The sequence below is a fragment of the Cryptomeria japonica genome, chromosome 2 (assembly GCF_030272615.1).
Source record: "Cryptomeria japonica chromosome 2, Sugi_1.0, whole genome shotgun sequence".
In the NCBI taxonomy this organism is placed as follows: domain Eukaryota; kingdom Viridiplantae; phylum Streptophyta; class Pinopsida; order Cupressales; family Cupressaceae; genus Cryptomeria; species Cryptomeria japonica.
The window spans coordinates 172216473-172241184 of record NC_081406.1 but is presented as its reverse complement, the minus strand read 5'-3'; the positions used below and the strand labels follow the sequence as shown (position 1 = coordinate 172241184).

General features: G+C 31.8%; 2 protein-coding genes and 1 long non-coding RNA gene across 3 annotated transcripts; all 3 read left to right on the top strand.

The window, feature by feature from the left end:
• The first annotated feature begins 1420 nt into the window (after nucleotides 1-1420).
• LOC131859576 (heavy metal-associated isoprenylated plant protein 39-like) lies at nucleotides 1421-4267 on the top strand. The gene is made up of 3 exons (XM_059213502.1): nucleotides 1421-1474; nucleotides 3548-3623; nucleotides 3858-4267. The coding sequence occupies exons 1-3, from the start codon at nucleotides 1421-1423 to the stop codon at nucleotides 4148-4150; spliced, it is 423 nt and encodes a 140-aa protein (XP_059069485.1). The 3' UTR covers nucleotides 4151-4267.
• A 13648-nt stretch (nucleotides 4268-17915) lies between these two features.
• Nucleotides 17916-18601, top strand: LOC131065911 (uncharacterized). The gene is made up of 2 exons (XR_009111519.2): nucleotides 17916-18089; nucleotides 18176-18601. It is a non-coding gene; the product is annotated as an uncharacterized LOC131065911 (long non-coding RNA).
• Nucleotides 18602-23547: 4946 nt separating this feature from the next.
• Nucleotides 23548-24113, top strand: LOC131065921 (heavy metal-associated isoprenylated plant protein 39-like). The gene is made up of 3 exons (XM_058000522.1): nucleotides 23548-23553; nucleotides 23660-23735; nucleotides 23821-24113. Exons 1-3 carry the CDS (start codon nucleotides 23548-23550, stop codon nucleotides 24111-24113), a joined length of 375 nt encoding a protein of 124 aa, XP_057856505.1.
• The last annotated feature ends 599 nt before the right edge of the window (nucleotides 24114-24712 follow it).

The window sequence follows — 24712 nt, the reverse complement described above, 5'->3', positions numbered from 1 at the left end:
TGATGTTTTTTATGTAGGTTTGGACTAAATGAAAACATTATTTATGTCAAAAATTCCTCAATAATTTCTACAAAAATTACGAAGATTTCAAACATAGTAGTAGACATCAAGACAAGTAAATTTCCATTGAGTTTTGTCTAGATCACTCAACACACAATTCAAATTTGCGGTTAGAGATTAAATGCAAAGGTTGGAATTTGATTTAAAGTATCAAAAGAAATATTTGTTAATTATGGTCTCAATTTTCTTACAAATAAAAAGGTCAATCTAAAATATTTGGCATACAAATCTACATAAAATATGAATGTTTTTATATTTTTTAGATATTACTGTAACAACCTCTAATTACTTTCGCAAGTAGTTGATATCAAGAACATGAAATGAAAGCTAATATGTTTTTTCAAGTAAAAGCTAAAGAAAGAGTATTTGTTTCATCAAAGTCACCTTGGAGACAATGTTAGTCTTATGGCTTAGCCACATTTCTTTTTATGAGATATCTAAAAGATTTGAACCTTACTGAAATGTGAATTCATGAAAGATACAATTATATTCGTCATTTATCTTTAAATAATTGAAATACAACCCTTTCATTTTATTTAATTTTCAAATATATAATAATACATTTATGAATCTTAATTTTTATTAAAAAGTATTCATCTTTCATTTTAAACTAATTAAATTATCAAAAAATAATAATATGATATATTATTTTCTTATAAATAACTTAATAATATAACTCAACATCTCTAAAATCATCCATGAACATGAAAAATCAAATTAAACATTGAAATTCATGCATCCCTTTCGTACATTCATTCTTTTATCAATGGATGCATTTTTCAATAAAATAAATAAATCATGAAATCCAATGAACATTAATGATATCACTATTATTGTTTTTAAATTTCTTTTTTTATTTTTTATTTTTTATAATTAAAAAAAAAAAGGTGGAAGTGTCACTTAGTAAGAAAAACTTTGATCCTTGCTCTACAATACATAGAAAGGTTGTGAGACTTAAATCTCTAATATGTCAAAAAATACAATATATGTTATAATGTCCAAAATACGAGTGTCACAAATCAAGGTGAGTCCGAACCAAAACATCAAGAGACCTACACTTATAATACCACACATACCAATTTATATCATTATGAAAAAGACCACTGCATAGCTATATGTAATATTATCCTGTATTCATATCTCCAAATTTTTTCCCTTGAGAATTAGATAAGAATCGAAATCACATTTTGAACCCATCATATTAAGTTCCACCTTGAAACTTCCCATATTTACCAAATGAATAAAGTTTGTAAATGTATCAATAAATGTCCATGCTTGTTCATGTAAATATCTTATCTGTATAACCTTTTTATGTATATCATGTTCGACAATAATACAGAATCACATACAACTACTATTCATGGAGTCCACAGCACGCAAGCATTTTCATGCTGAAATGATTGATAGCTCAGTGGTAAGGCAACAGTTTTGTTCACAAAATAATTTAAAATCTTTTATTGAAAAATAGAGGCTATATTTTCGTTTTCAAACTTTCATCTGTTGTTTTCAAGTCTATATTTTTAGTCAATAATATAGTTTTTAAACATTAATCATCAGAGATCAACATATGTTTTAATTGCGAATTTTTAGCAATCTAAATGTACGTTAAAAATTTAGAAACATGTGCCAGGCATTACTTATTGCTTTGAAATCAGCTGCAATTGTTTATTCGACTAATCATTCCATGCAAGCTTCGTAGAAACTGGACTTTTCCATCATTTCCACAAGTTTTCTAGCTTTTATTGACTTCACGGATGACAATTGGTTCCTTCTAGAAAGTCTTTGAAATGCTGTAAAACCCAAGCAAGTGACATTGACATGGCGGAAACCCTAGAAAGACTCTGCAATACTGAAAACCTAGTCAAGTGAACTTTAAATCGTTTTTTATTTCTAAAGAGCATGTTAATTTCAGAATTTCAGGATAAATAGGTTATACGCTTAAACATGAAGGTACTTTCCAATTTTTTTCCATTGATTTTAGGGCATTTTTAGAACTTTTGAAAGAGATTCTATGTTTCATTCAATTTAACCATCCACAAATGGTGATTGAATTTCTTCTTCAGTACTGTCTGCCTGAAGGCTATTGCAATTATCTAGTCTTGGAATCCCCAATGCCACAATAATGGTAATTTTTTTATTTAAAAGCATCCACCTATGTACTAGATAATTTAACATTATTTTCATGTATTATTGAAGGTTCATGCTGACCATATTGAATAGAAATTATGTTAGATAATAAAAATATCAAAATATTAATTTTATAAATTTAATTCAAATTATATAGAAAGATACTATTCACTTCCCAAAATCTTAATTGCGTATCTATCATAAAAATGTTTCTCTTTTACAAATAATTGTAGATTGTACTTTTAACATTTATAAATCAACCAATCAATCTATTGACTTCAATTACAATTGAGAGTATGTCTCAACAACTCATTTGTTTTTCAAATCTTCCCCTGGACCAAATTGGTATGTTCATATACTGTAGGCCAAATTAATGGTGGCTTGTGGCCCTCTATTTTGCTTGTTACAAATCAAATTGTAATCTTTAGCCCTAGCAATTATAATTCTTATTGGTCCAATAAATTCATTTCTTGATATGATTATTTGATTCTTTAATTGTGTAATGTTTGAATAAAATATTTAAATGATTTATACATCATAGTTGATTATTTATTTTTATCATTATTCATTAGATTGTGAAGTTTTACAAAGCATAATTTTTTTTCAAGATAAATATGCCAATTATTATTTTTTTGATAAGGATGAGTTATAGAATTATGAGTAATTATTTAACTTTTATAAGTTTAATATTTACTAAGAACATTGAACAATAAATCTATTGAATCATTTACTATTTGTTTTATAAGTATGTCTTTTATTGGAAAAGTGCATTATATAAATATAATAAATTGAAGACAATAATAAAGTCTTTTGTTAATTGGCATCAATTTTCCACAATCTAATTGAAAAGATTGTTTTTAACATTTTTTTTTTTAAAAAAAGGAAGAAGAAAATTACTACTCAATGTCTGACTGTCATAAATATAATGTGGGACAAGAATAAAATAATTATTTACTATTTTTTAGTGTCAATGACATGTTAAATGTTTGACTGATAAAATAAAATATTTCAATAAAATGATTATAGATTACTTTCCAGCATGGTCGTCCACAAGTTGCCGCGCTCCATTTCCACGAATCTTCTGCCCGTTCCTGCCTTTCACTGACTTTAATTCACCTCTTGCAAATGGGATTTTCCTATAAAGACTTTGCAATACTGAAAACCCAGTAAAATTAGCTTTCAATCGGTATTTTTTCTAACCAGCGTGTTTGTTTCAGAGTTTCAGGTTCCAGAGGCTATATACTCAAACATGAAGGTACTCTCCATTTTTTCCCTTTGATTTAAGTGCATTTTGAGGACTTTTGAACGACATTCTATGTTCCATTCAGTTAATTGAACAGCCCATAATTTGGATGAACAGAAAATGGTGCTGAAATTACGTATGGAGGATGAGAAAAGAAAGAAAAAGGCAATAAAGGCCATTGCACGAATAGAAGGTACAAAGTTTTAGTACATAACGGACTGCCAAATAAAAGAGGAGGACATACATGCACTGTGCTTTTCATGTATTAGTGTGTTGTGTTAGTGTGTAGTGTTTTTGGATTTAATTGTATATTATTTATTTGTATCAACTTTTTAAATCAGATTTTGTGATTAATGAAATGTGATTCAAAACATTGATACAAATAAATTTTTAATAGACAATAAATAAATATGCATGTATTTTGCAGGCGTAGATTCAGTTGCAGTGGACATGACGGAGGACAAGATAACTGTAGAGGGGGATGCAGATCCGGTGTGTGTCACAGACAAACTAAGAAAAATTGGATATACAGAATTATTGAGCTTTGGTCCTGCCAAAGAAAAGGAAAATAAGCCGCCTGAAGAAACTAAGCCGCCAGAAGACACCAAGCCCCCTGAAGAAAACCCATCAGCAAACATAGATATTCCTGCCCCACACATTTATTACTGCTATTCCGATTATATCCCGGAAGAAGATACCAACGTCTGCACTATTCTTTGAAGAATCCGAAAGCCAAACATTAGATTAGTTTGGGGATTTGCAGTTTGTCACGAACGTTTTCAAGTACAGCACTTAATGGTTTTAGTTATGTTTTCGAAATTGAAAGTCTGTAAAGATTTCCAGTTCCTCATCATGTGGTTGTAAGCATACTACCGGAAATTAATTGACAACGTAAGAGGCACGGGAAATATTTTCTCAATGCTTTTTGGTTTTCTCATTCATAGTACAGTGTATGGTATTTCCAATTAAATCTCATAAATTTTGATGGATGCGTCTTTTAAATATAAGATCAACTGGTTATTTGTTTCCTAATAGAAAAATTTAATGTAAATGAAATTGTCTTATATATTGTATATCTTTATTTAATATATATTTTAGTTTGTTTTCATATTTTATTTGTGTAAATGATAGTACCTATTGTATATCTTTATTAATAGTTTTAATCTTACTTTTTATATAAATGCATAATATTTAATTTTTGATGAATAAATTATATTTAATTTTCTATTGGATTTAAAAGATAATTATACATAATGAAAAGGAATGGTTCGTATGAAAACATATCCTCAAAGTCTCGATGGGTAAGAGCTTGAAACAAGGATGGGAAAAAAACTCCAAGCAACTAAAGCTATTTGAAGAAGGTAGAATAAATAACCTCAAGCTTTCTCCATACATGTCAACGGAAAAGCCATCAATAGGGTCCCCATTAGTGAGAGTTCCCTCCTCTTAAGGGATGTCCTCCAAGGTAGTTTGATCACAATTAAGGAGATGGTTAGATCTAGGTATAAAATTGTGTCTTAATGCTGCCACTTAGTAGTGTCAAGTCCATGAAAGGAAGCAAAGGGTGATTGAGAGGATTGGGACCATATGAATAAGAGCCTTATCAAATCTAGAAGATTTTCTATGACCTTTTATACTCCCTCGAGGGGAAGAAGGGTTTAGAGGTACCCTAGCTACAATCCAAAGTGCATTACCCTAGTGGTTCAAAAGAGTTTAGAAATGGTGAACTGCATGTGCAACTTTATGAGCTTGACCTAGAATCTACATAAGAATATTGGACTAGATCGTAGCTTTAATATACATAAAAACTATTTGAGTATAGAATACACTAAAAAGGAATTGTTTCTTGGGTGGGTGGCTTCATTCGATTGGCTACTGAATCATAAAGAGGTTAAGAGGTCCAATCTCCCCCATCTCCATTCTACTGAAGGGCATGTCATGCTAGCATTACCAATCAAATGAAAAGGTTTAGTAGATACATTGCAGTTTATAAGGGAGCTACCCAATTCCTATAGTCTAAAATACAAAATTGTATCTTTCTAAGAATTAAAGAGAATTTCTACCCAACAAGAATGTCAATATAGCTATAGTTGAAAGGGAGACAAGTCAATCTCCTAATAATATAATATGCCTTGAGAAAATGGAAGGGTATAAAAGGCCTAAAAAAATTATGGATCCAATTCCAAGCTTCTTGAGCTTTAAGGAAAAACTAGAAGAGGTGTTTAAGATTGTCAATTTTCTTACAAAAATGACAATATTTTTTAGAACCCCAAAAGGGGTTAAATGAGTACTAATAGGAAGACATTGACATAGAATTTACACTAGGAAAAATGATCCAAATTGAGTTGAAAAATAGATTACCAAAAATACTAAATATGTAAACACCACGAGCCAATAGAGAGTTGAAGATAACAAATATAGTTTAGGTGACCAACAATAGGAAGATGAAGAAAAACCCACATATAACATTTATGACACTTGAAGTTGTGAAAGGATGTATTTGGATATCATTTATATTCCTTCCATTATGGCTTAAAAATATCTCACTCAGTCTTTAATAATTAATTTGTTGAGGGATAGTATTAATAACATCTTATAAAATTTCCTTGTCTTGATTAGCAAGCTTAAATTTAATTTTAAATTCTAACAAAGAAATAAATTCTTGGTATCTTAATGAACAAAATTTGGTAGCAATCAATGCCTCTTGTAAAAATTATCAAGGCATGACATGAAGAACTAGAGACCACCATATGGAGTGTTCATTAATATACAAGACAATGTAGAAGTAACCTATTTCCCATAAAAGCTAAGGATTAACAACTTTCCAATATACTTTAGTAACAGTAGTTCTATGGATTTGGATAGACTATATTAGGGTGAAAAGAGTATCAAATTCAAGCCCTTTCCATGCAATGCCTTTGATGATTTTGTAGGCTTGATTTTCTTTTAAGGATTTGATCATCCACTTGGCACATAAAATTACTCTTTGCCCATGAATAAAAATAATTCTTAACCTCTTTGAATCTTGATGGAGAAAAAAATCTACTAAAAATATTAATGAAAATTATAATGCCCATCATCAGAAGCCTAGAGAAAAAAATTTAAGCTACAATCATTTTATTACTAAGAAGATTTTGAGGACACTTAATAGGAAGAATAATAAATATGAAGGGATACCATGATTTTTAAGTAAATTTGAAACTTACAAAGAAAATAAAGAAGCATGGTAATGAAATAATTGATATTTCTCTCAATACAACAATAGCCTGCAAAAGAGTAGAAGGAGAAGCTCAAAAAGAAAAGGGTACACACAAAAGAGAAAATAATATTTATATTCTCTAAAATCTATTTCCAACCATAATTACCTAACCAACCCAACATAAGAATTAAAATATTTCCTAGATCATCAAGTAAATATTTAAAAAAATTATAATAGACATGTTTTGAATTATTTTGAAGACTAGGTAAATCGAGAGATGGCTTGAACCCTTACATAATATTCTACTAGGATAAAACAGGGAGGATCTCATAAGAAGTGAGAAACCAAAACCAAAATGATAAAACTATTTTTTGAAAGAGAGGCTTTTGACTAGAGCATCGAACCACAGGAACATGGTTCCCAACCCTATTAGGTTAACATTTTCAGATCAGAGGGGTTTAGGTAAGAACCCTGAACTAAATTCTAGAATAAACCCCTTAATTTGAGATATGTATAATGTACACTAGTACATCAATAGTTAGTGCTCAACACTATCATTCAAGACCCCTCTAGACTTTGCCATCTAAGGTATGTATATCTAGGATATGCTTGTTTCACTCTTTTTTCCAAGAAGGGTATGGTTACTGTAAACACTTAAAATTGTCCTGTCTAATTAAATAAATATTTTTATTTATTTAATTATTTTAAGCCTAAGTCTTCTATTAATTAAATAAATATTTTATTTATTTAATTGATCCCACTTCCTCTATTAATTAAATAAATCTTTATTTATATAATTAGTTCATTAGCCTTTTCTACCCATGGCACATGTCATTCATCTCTTAATTCCTACACTACCTACCCCCTTTATAATTTTAATCATTTCCTCTACCTACCCTTTAATCCTAGCTGACCATTTGTCTTTACACCTCTTAATCTTATCCCTCCATTTCCTAAAGTTTTTTCTATATAAGAGGATATTCTCTTTCATTATCAACCCTAACTCCCTAATGAATGAGAATTTTAATCAATATTATGCAATCAAGCCTTCTTGCAATCAAGCTATCGACCAAATTTCCATTCTTTATTGAGCTCTTGTGCACACATAAAATCTAAGAGAAAATATGTCAAGAAAGATCAATGGAGATAGGAAGAGATGGAGATTGAAACCCTACTAGACATGTGAATGGTATATTTGATTTGTTTTTGTTGATTAGCATGGTCTGAGCTATCTCCATTGTGTATGGTGGATTTCTTTCATTGTTAGGCTAGTATTTTGTGGTTGATCCATTTTAGTCTTTCAATATTGTTGTTTTCCATTATCCACTTTTCACCATATACAGTGACAGATTTTCTATCAATTGTAGCGCCTAGTAGTATATGTGAATTCAATATTTTAGGCAAGAAAAATATCTAGAACTTTCAATTGGACAACTCTATAAGGGCAAGAGAAAAATTGGAGTTGGCGCACACTAATTTTTATCGCCCTAAAAAAAAAATTTATTAGAAAGAGTTAATATTTAATTGCATTATAAGATATTTATACCATAAGACATGGGTCTAATTTTTGTAGAATAATTATAAAACATTTGAAAAGTTTAAAGTGTTTAAGGTCTAAGTTGAGAAAGAGACTGGACACTTCATTAAAGTACTAAGATCAAATAGAGGGGGAGAGTACACTAACTAGTTTGTGAATTTTTGTAAGCATCATGGTATCAAGAAGGAGTTGACATCAAGCTATACTCCATAAAAAAATGGAAAGAGTAAGAGGAATAATAGGATCATTGTAGCGATAACAAAGAATATGTTTAAATCCAAGGGACTCACAAATAAATATTAGGTTGATGATGTAGCAACAGTAGTTTATTTAAAAATAAAAGTCCCAAAAAGGTTGTACATAAAAAAATTCCACGAGAGGCATTGATAAAATGCAATTAGATGGTTGAGCACATGAGAGTGTTTAGATGTGTACCATATGCACTATGCCAAAGGAGAAGAGGCAAAAAAATTATGATAAGTGTAAGAAGTACATTTTCATGGGCTATAATGTAGAGTCCAAATCATATAGGATGTATAACTTCATCACCAAGAAAATAGTGACTACTAGAGATGTTGAGTTCGTTGAAAATGAGTCATGGGATGGCTTGGTGGACACTTCTTCGAGTATCTTAGTTAGACAACCTCTTGATCATGAAGAAGAAGAGTATGAATATAGGGAAGATAATGCTACAATAGGTATGGAGCCCAATAATCATCTCTAGTGAGCTCTAGATTCACATAGGTAGCCAGACAAATGACTCCAAATATCTTTGTACATAGACAAGTAATTAAATAGATAGTTACAGCTTCATTTGGTTTCAAAGAGCTCTAGGAAACTCCAAACCACTACACAGGCAATGAATACAATGAACAAACAACTCTAAAAATGGTCTGCACAACAAATAAATAGTGATATTTTTTACCCCACTCTCGCCCCCATCATCATCATCTTCAACATCTTCTCCTTCTCTCACCTTTGCAACATTGCTCCCTCTCGAACCCCTTTCTCTACCCCTCCTGCTCCCACACATTTTTTAGTGATTAAATGAGTGTTCAAACCATTGACTACTATGTAGTTATTACAAATACATATTCAATAACATTTATATAATAATCAATCATTTACCTTGTCAACATTGTTCTTTCATTTTGAAGAAATCCTATTTTTTATTTTTTGAATATTATTCAAAAACATGGCTACAATAAAGGTAAAAATACTAAAAGGGTTTTGACTGAGGCCATCCCTTGCAATAACCTACCAAAAATATCTTTTTCTATTGTGTGTAGGTTTCATCTTTAAAAAGAGAAAGTTAACCTAGTTATATCTTTCCTCAAACTTCCTTCCTCTCCTTAAGTTTTTCATTTGAAATAGTTAATTGTGATATCATTTTATCACCCTAAATGTATTAATTCATTTTGATCTCATTATTTATTTTCTGTGTATAAGAACATATTCTAGAATGTACAAAAAATTCTATATTGTTTCTTGGTGAAAGAATAGAATGATGTGAGGATGTCTACATGACACATGACACACTAGTGTCCATAGGAAAGATCTCAATCAAATTATCATAGGCTATTAAGAGCTAGTAATTTATAGTTCTATTACTATCATATTATAATTGATATCCAATGGTTATACATTTTTAATAGTTTATAGTAGAAAATTATGTCCTACTAAAAAATTGTGTTATTATTCAAGTGCTTATTTCATTTGCACTAGAAAAGGATAAATGAATTATTTAAGAATGTATGATTAATTCAAGTTTAGGATATAAGATTTACTATTGAGGAAACATTTTATTCCTCTGTAAACTTTTAATTGTATACAATACACCTAGATCTCATATAAGTTCTAGGATTAGTTGTCATAGATGATTTTCCATAGTTTGTTGAAGAGTCCATTTTTTTGGCTCGATTGATTTTATATATAAGCACTCATATTATCTTATATTCTCTAGATTCCCAATAAATTTTATGTCAAGTGACATATGTCCTCATAAATCTTGTTGGTTTCTTCCCTCATTTTTTCTACATGACTAATCTCTTCACATCCCATATCATCACTTCCTAAATATTTTCATGTGTGATAATATTACTTTTTCCCCTTGTTGTAGGTCTCAACATTGTAGCAAAATATATATATATATTACAATAAATCCTACAAAATAATTCAAAATTATATAAAAACTGTTTGTGACTTACTAGGGGGGTTGATCTCACTTCCCCAAAAAGATATCAAAGATATTAGATGTTGTATATCCTTGTGAGTGAATTTTGTAGAAAACCTAAATTTAGAATAAATTAAAAAATATTACTCCATATTCCTTCAAATTAGGAGGTTGCATATAACCACTTGCTTATCTCTTTAAAAATTAGGAAAAATTTAGTAAATTACATCTATGGGAGAGAAAAATGTGAAAACCCTGATTTTGTAATCTTTTAATTTTCATTTAGTTACTCTAAAATATAGATTGTATTAGCTTTTATATCTCCTCAAAAAATACATTAAAAATATTTAAAATATTTTCCAAAAAGGAGATATATATGCTCACCAAAATGATCTCCAATATTGTTTAAAAACTTGCATTGCTTCTAATCTTCACAATGCAAAGATCATGCTATTATATCACTTGTAATGGATCAAATTGTATAAAGAGAATATAATATGAAATATTTTTCAATTACTTGACAATAATAGAGAACAACAAACCACTTTGTGGGGTGAAATCTTCAAATATCTAAAATGAGAATAATTCACTATATTTTATGATATTAAACTTACTACTAAATCCGACCAAATTATACCATAGCTACCATCTAATTCATCTTACATACTCGATTATAACCCTTATGATGATATAACTACATATATCACTATAATGATTACTATATAACTTAAGTAGGAATCAAGGTAGCCACAAGCCAACTACTCATAACCCCAATCACATATAGGATTAAGGACATAGCATAGACTATTACGCTTCAACACCACAAATAAGGGTGAATCTAAACCTTAAGTAAGTATGAAAATATGATAAAATAATAATAAAATTGTATATGAAAACTAAATAATGGACAATTATTCTAACTAGACTCTTTCGTGCATTTGGAACCTTATGCTGCCTCATATTTCATGGAGATTATGGAAGGAATGAAATAATCTAATTTTTAAGGATAAAGCTTGCTATGCTAATATTGTTGTCAATAAAATTTATTTGGCTATTACAGAAAATTTCCAAGCTATTTGTGATGGGTCTAATGTTGTCGGCTATCTCTCCCCCATTAAGGAGGACCTAGAAATTGCTTAAAGGTGGAAAATTAATTGGGATAATTCCAAACCTTTACACAAGTTGAAGAGTCTTAGAGATGGGATCAAGTGGCATCCACCCCCTTGGGGATGGGTCAAAATCAATACAGATAGGGCAATGAATGGGAATCTCGGACCTTCTAGTTGTGGGGAAGTGGTTCATGATCACAATGGAAAGCTCATCTCAACAATGGCCCTCCCTTTGGGTACCCAGAAAAACCACTATGTTGAGGCTTATGCAACCTATGTTGTGGTCAAGTTGGCTAAGGAGAAAGGCATGAGAAGGGTTTGGCTCGAATGTGACTCTCTTAACTTTATTAATTATCTTAAGGGTTCTTATTCCCCTAGTTGGGCCATTAAGAATATCATTGAGGACTACCTTTCCCTTCTGGGTGAATTTGAAGACTTTCAAATTTCACACATGTATTGGAAAGATAACAAGGTTGTCGATAATCTGGAAATATCGGAGTTGGCTTAGCTAACAGCAGAGTGTGGGATTTTAATGATAGAATCATAGTGGATCTCCTCATCCTCATTCATAATGATTGTATTGTGTAAGATGCGTAGGGGGTTCTTAGAAATGATGAAGGAAAGCGGGCATTTTGTCCTAGCTAGGATAGGTTGTAATAAGAAAGAGTCAAATGTTCTAGAGGATATCCTTTTCTTCATTCTCTAGTCGAGCTTATTTACTTTTACTCTATAGATTATGGTGTTTGGGGATTTCTTCCTTGATGGGAGGGGACAAAAAACCACTTAAATCCCACAAAGGTGTATGAGGAATGGTGTAACAATGAAGAGATCTAGAGTGAGCTATCTATGTGAGGCCTAACTACATATATGGAGACGCTGCATGGGTCAAATACCCTAGTCACTAATTCCTTTGTCCAGGGTTGGAAGGATGGAGTCCTCGGCCTTAATTTATAAATTAATGAGGAACTCATGGGCAAGATTTCTAATACCTTAATTCAAGGGTCTAAATTTTACAGGGAGAAGAAATGTACCACTTAAGAATTTAAGACCTTCCTCACACTGAAGGAGATGGAAAAAATGAAGAAAAATGCAAATGGGGGTTGGGATACAATTATGTTTCCTAATCCCTCATGCGATACCTCACTTTGGATGGTAAATATTGCAATATTTTCAATTACCATTTTATTATTTTGAACCACTTCCACCATGACAAATGTATTTTCCTACCCTTTTATCTGGTGGCTTCCCTAAATCATAGTATGTGGGCTCATGTGAAGAGAGTTTACTCCCCTATTATCCATGAGGGCTTGAGACTTTTGATCATGGAACATGTCAAAGCCCTGTATGTGGAGACGAACCCTAGGACTAAGATAGGCATTGACTTTTAGAAGAATGTCTGGGTGCATTATGGGGATATGCCCTTAGATGAGGAGGAAGATTCGGATGAGGACGATGTGTACCATATCTATGAAAACTAGGTACCAATGCCATCCTCTTCCAAAAACTCCAATCTCAGGGGTAGGAAATTTGTGATTTTGGACGAAGATAATGACCTTGACTTTACTATTGATTTGGTGGACCCTAATAGTGATGTGAAGGGGAATACGATGGTTAGGGCCTCTGATGCCAACACAAAAGGGAAATAACATATTTATGAGTCCCCGATGGTTAATTCTTATTAAGTGTTGGTGAAAAAGAGAAAGGTGATCCGTATGGATTCTGGCAGGCAAGAGATAGAACAGTTTGACAATTTCAACATGCCTGCTAATGGGGGTAGGGCTACACCAAAGGAAGTGGATTCCTCTGTCCCCAATGTCACAGTCTCCAACATTTTCCTGTGTAACTTTCAAGAGCATCAAATCTCTCTATTTTCTTGGATTCTTTAGGATCTCAATTACCTCAGAGGGAGGATTGATAAGATGAAGGGTGATTCAAATCACCTTGAGAAGGACCATGAGAGTCGAATCAAAGCTTTAGAGGAGGACAGACACAAACTCAAACAGAGTTTGACTGCGGTGGTGATAGTTAGTAATGAAGCTATGGATAACGTAATGAAGGCATATGCAAGCAGAATGAGCAAGTCGAAGTGTTGTGTGTCACTTCCCAAGATATTTCCCCTTTGGGCAGTATGAAGATGGGTAATATTACTAAGGCTACTGATGCAGGGATAAGAAAGGTTCCAAGAAATCCTTCGGATAGCATGGCGGATATCAAGGTGCCCCACTCGGGTTCTACGACTAGAATTTGCAACAAATATAAGGGTATGACCCCTATTGATGGTGTTAGTAGGCAAGTTTTGTTGATAAATAAAGAGGTTGTTAGGAAGAATGATGAATTAACCAAGCTTTTGTAACTTTGTTAGGTTGTTGTTTTGTTTTTTGTTCGGGTTGTTGTGCCCTATTTTTTTGGGTTTTTTTACATCTTGTTGGTGTCTGGGTCCCTATTGTTTTTGTTTTCTTTATCTCTATATACTTTGGCTTTCCAGTCCCTATAAAACCAATTTTCCCCCTTAATCAAAACTAAATAATGGAGAATAAAACCCTAGGTTATGTAGGAATATTGGTTTCATCATTAAATGAGGTTAGGGGCACCTTGCACATGACTAATTTAAAGAATATATAAATAAACCACAAATTCACCTAGATAAACTTAAAGCTAAGATTTTATACTAAATTACTACTTTTAGAAATTAAATAAACAAAATAGCTTCACTTCGATTTGTGAACAATGGTTATATATTAAAGTTAATATGTTCTATAGAATTTTTTTGTCATAATATAAAAATTAATGATCTCATTCTTGAATATGTCTCAAGCTCTATGTGGCCTAATTAAACAAGTGGGTCAAATTTGAGTCTTTTAGATTATAAAGTTCAAGTAATACGATAATGATTTGATGCATGAGAATGAACAATTATTTATGGGAATGATCGATAAAAAATAATAATAAAGTTTTTCTTTACCTTTTTTACTTATGTATAAAGCTATCTGTAATGATGGAAATGTTTACAAATGCATTTGTGGAGACTATTGAATCAACAGATAGTTGTGTTCTCTTAGGTCAAAACCCTTGAAAATAGAAAGAAAGATTAATGGTAGCAAGAAAGATAAAAGAAAGAATTAAGTAGCATATATTCTTCAACCTTTAGAAAATCATAATGTAAACTCTCAAGCCAACATGTTCTTCATATAAATTAAATATGCATTGAATGTATTTAAATGCTAAAATATTTCATGTTATAGAAATCTGTATGTCAATCACAATTAAAATAGGAAATGATAGTAATTGAAAAATTCATATTTGAACATTCAAATTTTTGGGTAATTTTTAGGCTTAATCAAGATATGGATATGCTAATATTTAAATAGAAAATGATTGTACAAATTTATATGCGAACATAAATACAACAAATTATCCACCAATGATGAATATTTAGGAATATATGTAAATATGAATAAGATAAGGTTGAACATATAAATATTAATGTAAATGAACATGAAATGGATAAAAGTTAGCATCTATTCATTACGAATCACACTTTGTGATCTGAAACATTGATCAAAACAATTGCACCTAGTCCATTCCAAAAATTTCAGAGAGGAGGGGAAGTTTCAGGGGAGGATGAGGAAGGGAATGGGGATGGAGATGGGGAAGATGAGGGAGATGGTCAAGGTGGGTTTCTTCACCTGGTCGGCACTTCTGCCCTTTTTTGGGCACTCTTGGTCTTGGGGTCTTTTGTTTGGTCTCCACATTCAGGGTTCCCTACTCTGGATTTATGGGAGATTGTTTCCTATGCCCTAAGTGTGTGGTTGTCAGGTTCTAACCTTCAGATCTGCCACTTTTTTCACCTGGACCATCTTTTGGGTTCTATTTTCTGCTCCTACGATGGTTGTCACGATTTTGTCTTTTGCTTTGCCCCCTTTCACGTGAGGGCCTTCCCCTACCCTATTCGTCAGGGGTTACATGGCTTTATGGGTCGTGTGGCTTATGGTGGAGTGGCTGAGTGTTGTTGCTCTGTGTTCTACTTCCTTTTGACGTGGACAACTCTTTCTATGTCATTTTTTCTATTTAGTTGTTTTTTTGTGCTCAACATTGGGAGTTGGTCATGTTGTTGCACCATCTTTCTTCTCTAGGGGATTTTTTCTGTTCTACATGTCTCCCTTCCTATTCCTCACCTACTGGGGCTTGGGGACTTCTCATGCATGGTTTTTTTCTCTATGTTTGAGCATCTATTTTGAGTCTTTGTGTTGTGTGCCTTTGTCTTATGGCTATCTGTTTGGGGGGCTTTCGACGGCCCTGTTGTTTCTAAGAGGCTCCTTGGTGGGCCGTATTGGGTCTCATATGTTGTTTGGAGGAGGTTTGTCCTTTCCTCCTTATGGGATCTCTTCGATGATTGATTTTTCTACTTGTGGGTCATGTTTCTTGGCCTCTTTGAAGGGTTGTGTGCTCATAGTTTCTATGGATGTGGCTATTGTGTTTTTTATTGCTCCTACTCTTCCCATGTCTATTTAGATTGGCAACCCTTCTTGTGATCCTATCGAGGTGAATTGTTTGGGGTTGTTAGGGTTTCGAGATAGGGTGTGTTGTGAATGTGTTTTCTTCCTCTAAATATGTCTCCTACTCTTCTCATGCCTATTTAGACTGACAACCCCTCTTCTGATCCTATCGAGGTGGATTATTGGGGGTTGTTACGGTTTCAAGATGGGGTGTGTTGTGAATGTGTTTTCTTCCTCTAATGATGGCTTTTCCTTTGGTGTTAGTGGTCTTCTACTATTTGTGGATGGGCAGTGGTGGCACAATTTGGGCTAGTTACTTTGTGGGCACTTAACCAATGTGTGCTCCACTTCCATCGTACTCGCTATGGTGATGATAGATGACTTCATTTGGGAGATTCTTTCATCTTATATTTTGACACTTCTCCTCTCTGCCCTTTGCTCCTTTTTTTTCTACAAATTGTGGATCTATTGAGGTGATCTAGTGTGGATCTATTGTGGTGATCCATATAATGTTGTTTGTAATGGTTTTCTTTGGGTGGGGTTGACCATGTTGCATCTTTCCCTTTCTATGAACAGTGTTGTTCATAGGGGTTTTTCTTGTAAAAGGTTTCGAGAAGTTTCTCAAAACCCAATGTATTTCCTTCTCTCCCTTACTGTGTTGTCCTAGTGAAAGGGGTTACCATTGCAAGTTGATTTGGGGTTCTCCTAAACTCCTCTATTTTTTATTAGATAATTTTTTTTGTTCGAGATCCTTTCCCATTGGTTGATGCTTTATTCAAAAGTACCCTTTTTAAAATGGGCTCGCCCTTTTTGGTTTTTCTGTTTGGGGTGATCTCATTGCTTGTAAGGTCCCCCTTGTGCGCCTAGTTGGCAGTTATGTATCAATAATGGGCCTATCCCATCTTTATCTAATCAAAATAGAAATTATATAAAAATAGTCTCAAAACAAAATCAAATTTCAACATTAATCTACTAATTTCACCATTACAAATCAAACTTAGAATAATTAGACAATTTACAAGGTATAGACTAACTATAAAAATTAAGAATAGTTAAGTATAAAAATACCTTACTATTTCAATTATGAATGTGTAGTTTATATATATATATATATATATAAACAATAAGAATATTTAATTATTTTGATTATTAGAATGCATATTATACATATAGTATATATAAATGATGATTTTATATTAATTCAAATAGACTGAAATCTCTTCAGTTAAGAACCAAGGACTGAGAGAAGTCACTTGAAACATAATCCCAACCTAATGTCTTATGATATTTGAGTTTTACACTCAACAAGACTTGATCCGTAACGAATTTATTCTTAACTATTCAGCTTCGTGACCTCACTTAATTATATTCCATCAATATGAATCTCTTCAAAATAAATTACTTCACACAAATCAATCGACAAAATAAGAAAAATTTAAAATCCACCTTTTCAAATATGAATCGTGTTGGGAGAAAATGCATACGATCACGTATACCTACTCTTCAAGGGAAATTGAAGCACATTTTAAGTTACCTGTTGTCTCTTTTACAAACTGGAGAAAAATTGATTGATTGATAAAGCGAGCCTGTTCAATGAATGCCGCCGAACATGTGGACTAGTAGAATTCAAGTCGCCGACATAATGTGGGTTTCCCACGTAAATAACCAGCAAGTTTTTAAGTTCTTTACGTAACCAACAATATTACCACGTTATGATCGTGCCAATTTGCTGAGTAAGCAGTTAAGACTGGTTTCTATGATAGGTGCGTGGAAGCTTGGAACCATCCATTTCCACAAATCTTCTGCCTTTCACATAATTAATTCACCCCACGCAAATGGACTTTTCCTATAAAGACTTTGCATACTGATAATCCAATCAAATGAACTTTCAGTAGGTATTGATTTCTAACCAGCGTGTTTGTTTCAGAATTTCAGGTTCTAGAGGCTATATAATCAAACATGAAGGTACTCTCCATTTTATTCCTTTAATTTTAGTGTAGCTTAGAACATTTCAAGGACATTCTATGTTTCATTCAATTAATTGAACAGCCCATAGTTTGGATCATCAGAAAATGGTGCTGAAATTCAGTATGGAGGACGAGAAAAGAAAGAAAAAGGCAATAAAGGACATTGCACGAATACAAGGTACGACTTTTTAGTATACAACGGACTGCCATTGCTTTTATATGAAGGTAAAGAGAGGACGTAAATGAATAATATGTGTTTTGCAGGCGTGGAATCAGTTGCAGTGGACAAGACAGAGAATACGATAACACATGGAATCTGTGATCCCATGTGTTTTGCCAGTCTGTGTCAAAGGTAAACTAAGAAAAATCGGGTACACAGAATTATTGAGCTTGGGTTCTGCCAAAGAAGAGGAAAATGAACCAAATGAAGACAAACAGAATGAAGATAACCAGCCAAATGAAGAAAATCCGTCACCAAACGTAGAAGAAAATTCATTGCCAGAGATATCTATTCCTGCCCCATATATTTATTACTGCCATTGCGATTATGTGAGAGACGAAAATACCCACCTCTGCATTATCCAAAAGCCAAACATTGGATTAATTTGGGGAGTAACAGTTTGCCAGGAATTTGAATGTTATTAGTTGTGTTTTAGGAATTGAAATAATGTAAAGATTTCCATTTCTTCATGTATTAGCCACGAGAAATATTTTCTCCATGTTTTCTGTTTTCTCATTTATATTACAGTGTATGTCATTTCCAGCTATATCTCTCAAACAGTAACGAATCTGTTTTAGTGTTGTTTTAGTGTTTTTTTTTATTGTAGGGTTTTATATCAATGTCTGAAGTATTTTAGTTATTTAATATGAGAATACAAATTTTGCTTTGATAATTTCTGGCTAAGAGTTAAGGATTGAGGGTTATCAGATAAAATTCTGATGTTGAGATCTTACACTCAGTAATATTTGATCCCTAATGAACTCATTAACATTTTAATTTTATTTTAAAACACAATTGATATAATTTTTTTTAAATATTTTTTTTAAATTTAAATTTTCATCAAAGCACAAATGATTTGACTTTCACTATTGCACACCTAAAGAAAAAGATACGACAATGCTATGAAGAAATTAAATCTGATTATTTTCATTAAGCACATAAATGATTTATGTTGGCTTTCCATCTTGCACATTTAAAGACAAAGCTAAGAGTCTAAGACTATGTTATGAGGATTAAAACTTATTATTAAGGGTAAGTTTATTTGACTAAAGTATCACATTATTTATGATTTGACAATCGATAGGCTTCAATAAATTTTTATTATAATATTTATAATAATAATTTCTATTAAGTAATTGTTTATAAAGATGATTGAAAAGATATCTATGATTTTATTTTATTTTAGGTGTTGAAGTAATTTTTTGATTGTAATTATGTCTAGGTTGCTTGATTTTTTATTCATTATGATAAATTATATTTTTAATGGTGAAATATTACTGCATTGAATCTTGAATAGCTATATTAAACTTGTTATTTAGAGTACTGAAGCTATTATAAAATTTGAATAGTGAACCTATAAGAATTAAATATGCAATACAGTTCAAAAATAATTATAGATTTGATCATATATTTAATTATATAAATTTTTATTTAATTTCATCATGCTAATGGATAGTAAATTTCTAAATGAGTATAATGATAAAAGTTGCTAATTGATATATATAATATAAATATATATCTCAATGTTTAAACTTTAATCTTCTATTATGATAATTAATGTGTACATTGAATACAAAATGTACAAATCAAATAACCACGAAACTTTCTTGAGATCACTTAAATCATATCACTTCACACAATAGAGTAATGAGATTTGTTATCCATTCCATTACAAAAATCATCGTGGTCAATCATGAGTGGTTCAGATCTCTCACTATCATTTTATGACCTCAAGTTATGTCTATTGGTGTACATTCACATTTATTTAGTTATTTAGTTATTTATTTATAAAGGATAAGTAAAAAATTTTAAAATGAGTTTTAGTTGGTTTCTAGTGCATCTTAAAATTCAATCTTTTAGGAGATTTTTGAAAAGAGGTAGTATTGTTTTCAATGATTTTATTTGAAATGATTTTAAAGGAATTTAATTTATTTATTTTCAAAATAGAGACTTTCTATTATTTTTTATATGAAAAGAGAAAAATTACTTTTTACGATTATTTTACATAAACCGAATTTCCATGTTTTGGGGTGTTAGAGATGACATTTTTAGCTAGTTCTTTATCTTTTTAGATTTTTTTTCAAAGGAAAATTTAATATAAGATTAGGGTTCTAAATTAGCAACATTAGACCTTTTTAAACACCATTTATTTTTCTGATAAACCCATCTATTGAAGTGCCATTATTGGTGGTATTTTAGCTCTTCTCGACTAGAAATATTTATTTGGGTTTACTTCTTCCCTCTAAGTACCCAAATAGTTATAAAAATCACCCTTTTGGGGTGCTAAAATATTTAATAAATATCTCCTCTTTGGATGAAAATATTTAATGGTTTTTCACTTTTTAGAGTTTCCAAAACTATAGGATGATATATTATATTAAGCAGTACATTTGTTTGTTTTCACCTCTCTTAAATGTACTTACACATGTTGAAACTTTGAGCATAAAAAAACACCACCATGTAGAACAATGACGAATAATAATATACACAATATATAATATCATAGAGAAATGATGATTCAAGCCCATGAAAAAAATGGAGAAAGCACAAGTAATGTCACCATAGATAGCTACAATGGTAAACCGAATTGAGGCAAATTTTGAAAATTTAAAGAATTTTCAATGCCAAAATTTTGTTGGGTCTACGTACTGGCATGTTGGAGGGAGCAAGCAATGGATCTTTACCAAACACTCAATTCTTTATTATGGGAAGGAAATTATCTTGGACAAAGCTTTAATACCATGTTGGAAAGATTATGAGCCCATCATGAAGCTAGCCACACTTCAAGGGATTGACCAAGAAGCAAACCAACCACAATCAAACATGACAAAAAATAAAAAATGGAGATCAATATGATATGAGATAAAATTGTTATGATACAATGTACCAATGAGCCTTGCTTATATAGGCAAGAGATGATGTCATAGTAACTACTACCCTTATACGAAATTAAATAATAATGCATAATACTAACTACTTGAAGAAAATATTAAATAATTAGACATAGCCTCATATCTTCTAGAATTCCACCTAGGATAACTAACATGATCTTGTGAGCATTACTAAATGACAAGTTACATAAAGTAACTTTATGATAACTAACTTATGTCAATTAAGCCTAAGTACACTTAATGTGTAAATGACATTTAATGACAACTTATCACGTATGCCTAAGTAATCTTAATAAGCGAATAGGTTCTAACTTTTAACTAGTTAGTAAATAGCCTCATTCACACCAACATTTTTTGGGTTCCTTGATAATGTTCACTATCTTAAATGTCCCTGGGGTAGGTTTCTTCTAATGTATTTTTTTTTGGAGGGAGTTACTACTATCTATTTCCCCATTCTTTCTACTATAGGTCCTATGGAGGTGGACTTTGTGGTCTAGGCTCCTTTCATATAGATCCTATAGAGGTGGATTGTGTGGGGAGCTTTACTCGTAGTCCTTTCAAGGTGGACTCTACAGAAATCTTTTCTCTTGGTCCTATTGAGGTGGAATTTTTCAAGATTCATGCTACTACTAATCCTATATAGGTGACTAAGGTGGCTAAGTTTGTAGGGGATTGTACTCAGAGATGGTGGTGTTTGACTAGAAGCAAAATTCTAGTTAAAAGATAACATGATATAGTTTCTTGACTTAGGTTTTTGATTACCCTCCTCCCCCTCTTCATTTGGTTGGCTACTTCCCTCTTCCTCTACTATCCTAGTATCCAATTCCTTTCTCTTCTAGTCTAAGTTGAAAGCTATTTATCTACCCTATTAGTCTTGAATTCAATGTTTCTCCTTTCCTTGTTTGAGAATGTCTCAGTTCAAGGTGGTCCTACTAGTAAAAGGTTTTAGGGTGCCTTTCAAAACCTATTGTTTATGAAAATAAAAGCTTAAATTTTAGGGTTGGTACCCTTGTCTCCCATCGGTTTGCTACTTTAGTCATAAGTAACTTATTGTTTTAAAAAAAGCATCTAGTTTTTTTGGTCTTTTGGTAGTCTCATAGCTTGTGAGATCCCTCTTGTCCGCCTGATGGTTGATATGTAAAAAGGTTTGGAGCCTATATCTTGATTTACCTAATCAACATAGGGAAATTTAAATTAGAAAATTCAAATTTTGGGGTTTATTTGAATACTTTTGAGGCTGAATCAAGATATGGATATGGTAATATTGAGATGGTAAAGGATTGTAAGAATTTTTATATGAACACAAATACAACAAATTATCCACCAATGATGAATATTTAGAAATATATGTAAATATGAATAGGATAAGGTTAAATGTATAAAAAAATTAATATAAATGAACATGAAATAGATAAAAATAAGTATGGACCCATTAGGTAAAATTAAGATAAAATATACCACTTACTAACATAAATTATATAAAATTAGTATTAAAATAGCCTCAAAACAAAATCAAATTTAACATTAATATACTAATTTCACTATTACAAATTAAACTTACAATAATTAGACATCGTTACAAGTTATGAACTCGGTATAAAACTCAGCATAAAAATTATGAATTGGTTAAAGTATAAGAATACATAACTATTTCAATTATGGGTGTGTAGCTTATATATATATAAAGCATAAGAATACCTAATTATTTCCATTATAATGTGTATCTTATACATATAGTATATATAATTGATGATTTTTATATCAATCTAAATAGGTTGAAACATCTTTACTTAAGAATCAAAGACTTAGGAAAGTCACTTGAGACACAATCTCGATCTCATTTCTTATGATGTTAAGACCTTACACTCAACAAAAATTGATCCTGATAAATTCTTCTTAACCATTTAACTTCATGATATCACTTAATTATATTCCATTTTTAATTCTCTTTTCAAACCAAACTACTTCACGCACAATCAATCAACACAATAATTGGAATTTAAAATCGACCTTTTCATATATGAATCACGTTGGAAGAAAATGCATACGATCACGTATACCTACTCTTCAAGGGAAATTGAAACACCTTTTATGTTACCTGTTGTCTCTTTTACCAACAGAAGAAAAATTGATTGGTTGACAAAGCCAGCTGTTCAATGAATGCCAACGAACATATGGACTGCAAGAATTTAATTCACCGACACAATGTGTGCTCCCACGTAAATAAGCAGCAAGTTTTGAAGTTCTTTACGTGATAACACTTTAACCACGTTAAGTTCGTGCATCCAATATACTGAGTAAGCAGTTAAGACTGCTTTCTATGCATGGTGTATGGAAGCTGGAAACCATTCATTTCCACCAATCCTCTGCCTTTCACTGACTTTAATTCACCCCTTGCAGATCAACTTTTCCTATAAAGACTTTGCAATACGGAAAATCCAATCAAGTGAACTTTCAGTCGGTGTTGATTTCTAGCCAGCGTGTTTGTTTCAGAATTTCAGGTTCCAGAGGTTATATAATCAACCATGAAGGTACTCTCCATTTTTTCCCTTTGATATTAGTGTATTTTTAGGACTTTTTGAACGACATTCTATGCTTCATTTAATTAACTGAACGACCTGTAATCTGGATGAGCAGAAAATGGTGCTGAAATTATGTATGGAGGACGAGAAAAGAAAGAAAAGGGTAATAAAAGCCATTGCAGGAATACAAGGTACAACGTTTTAGTATATACGCGCTGCCATTGCTTTTATTTCAAGGTAAGGAGAGGACGTAAATGAATAATGTGTGTTTTGCAGGGGTGGATTCAGTTGCAGTGGACACGACAGAGAATATGATAACTGTAGAGGGGGACGCAGATCCAGTGTGTGTCACAGACAAACTCAGAAAAATTGGGTACACAGAATTATTGAGCTTTGGTCCTGCCAAAGAAGAAGAGGAAAATGAGCCAAATGAAGACAAGCCCAATGCAGATAACCAGCCAAATGAAGAAAATCCATCGGCAGAGATAGATATTCCTGCCCCACAAATTTATTACTGCTATTGCGATTATGTCCCAAACGAAAATACCAACCTCTGTTCTATACTTTGAAAAATCCAAAAGCCGGACATTGGATTAATTTGGAGAGTTACTGTTTGCCAGGATTGCTGTCAAGTACCCTATTGTAGCGTTTTTAGTAATGTTTTCGGAATTGAAATAATGTACATTTTGCCTGCAAAGGTTTCCAGTCTTGCATGATGGGGTTGTAAGCGTTATTCCCGAAATTAATTGACATTGTAGCAGCCACGGGAAATATTTTCTCCGTGCTTTTTGTTTTCTTATTCATATTACAGTGCATGGTATTTCCAATTTAATCTCTCAAACTTAACCAATCTATTTTATTTTGTTTTTTTGTTAGAGGGTTCTTTCTATGTCGAACCCTGAATTGTTTAGTTATCTCATTCAGCTGAAGTGTGTTATTCTAGCATCATTTCTTATGATGCCTATTTTTTATGGGTACTTTATCTAAAGAGAAAGATTCATTCATATTTAAATTTCAACCACTTGTTTTTTTGTCCAAACACATCAATAATTTCAATAATTTCAGTTGGCTTGCCCTATTACCATATTAAATTTGACTTCAAATTTATTATTTTCATTCAGACATAAATAATTTCAATTGACTTTCTATTATACATTTTAAGATTGTA

What these genes read in the sequence shown, in the direction of transcription:
- LOC131859576 (XM_059213502.1), top strand. Translation starts at nt 1,421, where the DNA reads ATGGAGTCCACAGCACGCAAGCATTTTCATGCTGAAATGATTGATAGC. An exon ending in AAATGATTGATAGCTCAGTG is followed by an intron (nt 1,475 to 3,547) that starts GTAAGGCAACAG and finishes TTGGATGAACAG; the next exon opens with AAAATGGTGCTGAAATTACG. An exon ending in GGCCATTGCACGAATAGAAG is followed by an intron (nt 3,624 to 3,857) that starts GTACAAAGTTTT and finishes TGTATTTTGCAG; the next exon opens with GCGTAGATTCAGTTGCAGTG.
- LOC131065921 (XM_058000522.1), top strand. An exon ending in AGCCATTGCAGGAATACAAG is followed by an intron (nt 23,736 to 23,820) that starts GTACAACGTTTT and finishes TGTGTTTTGCAG; the next exon opens with GGGTGGATTCAGTTGCAGTG.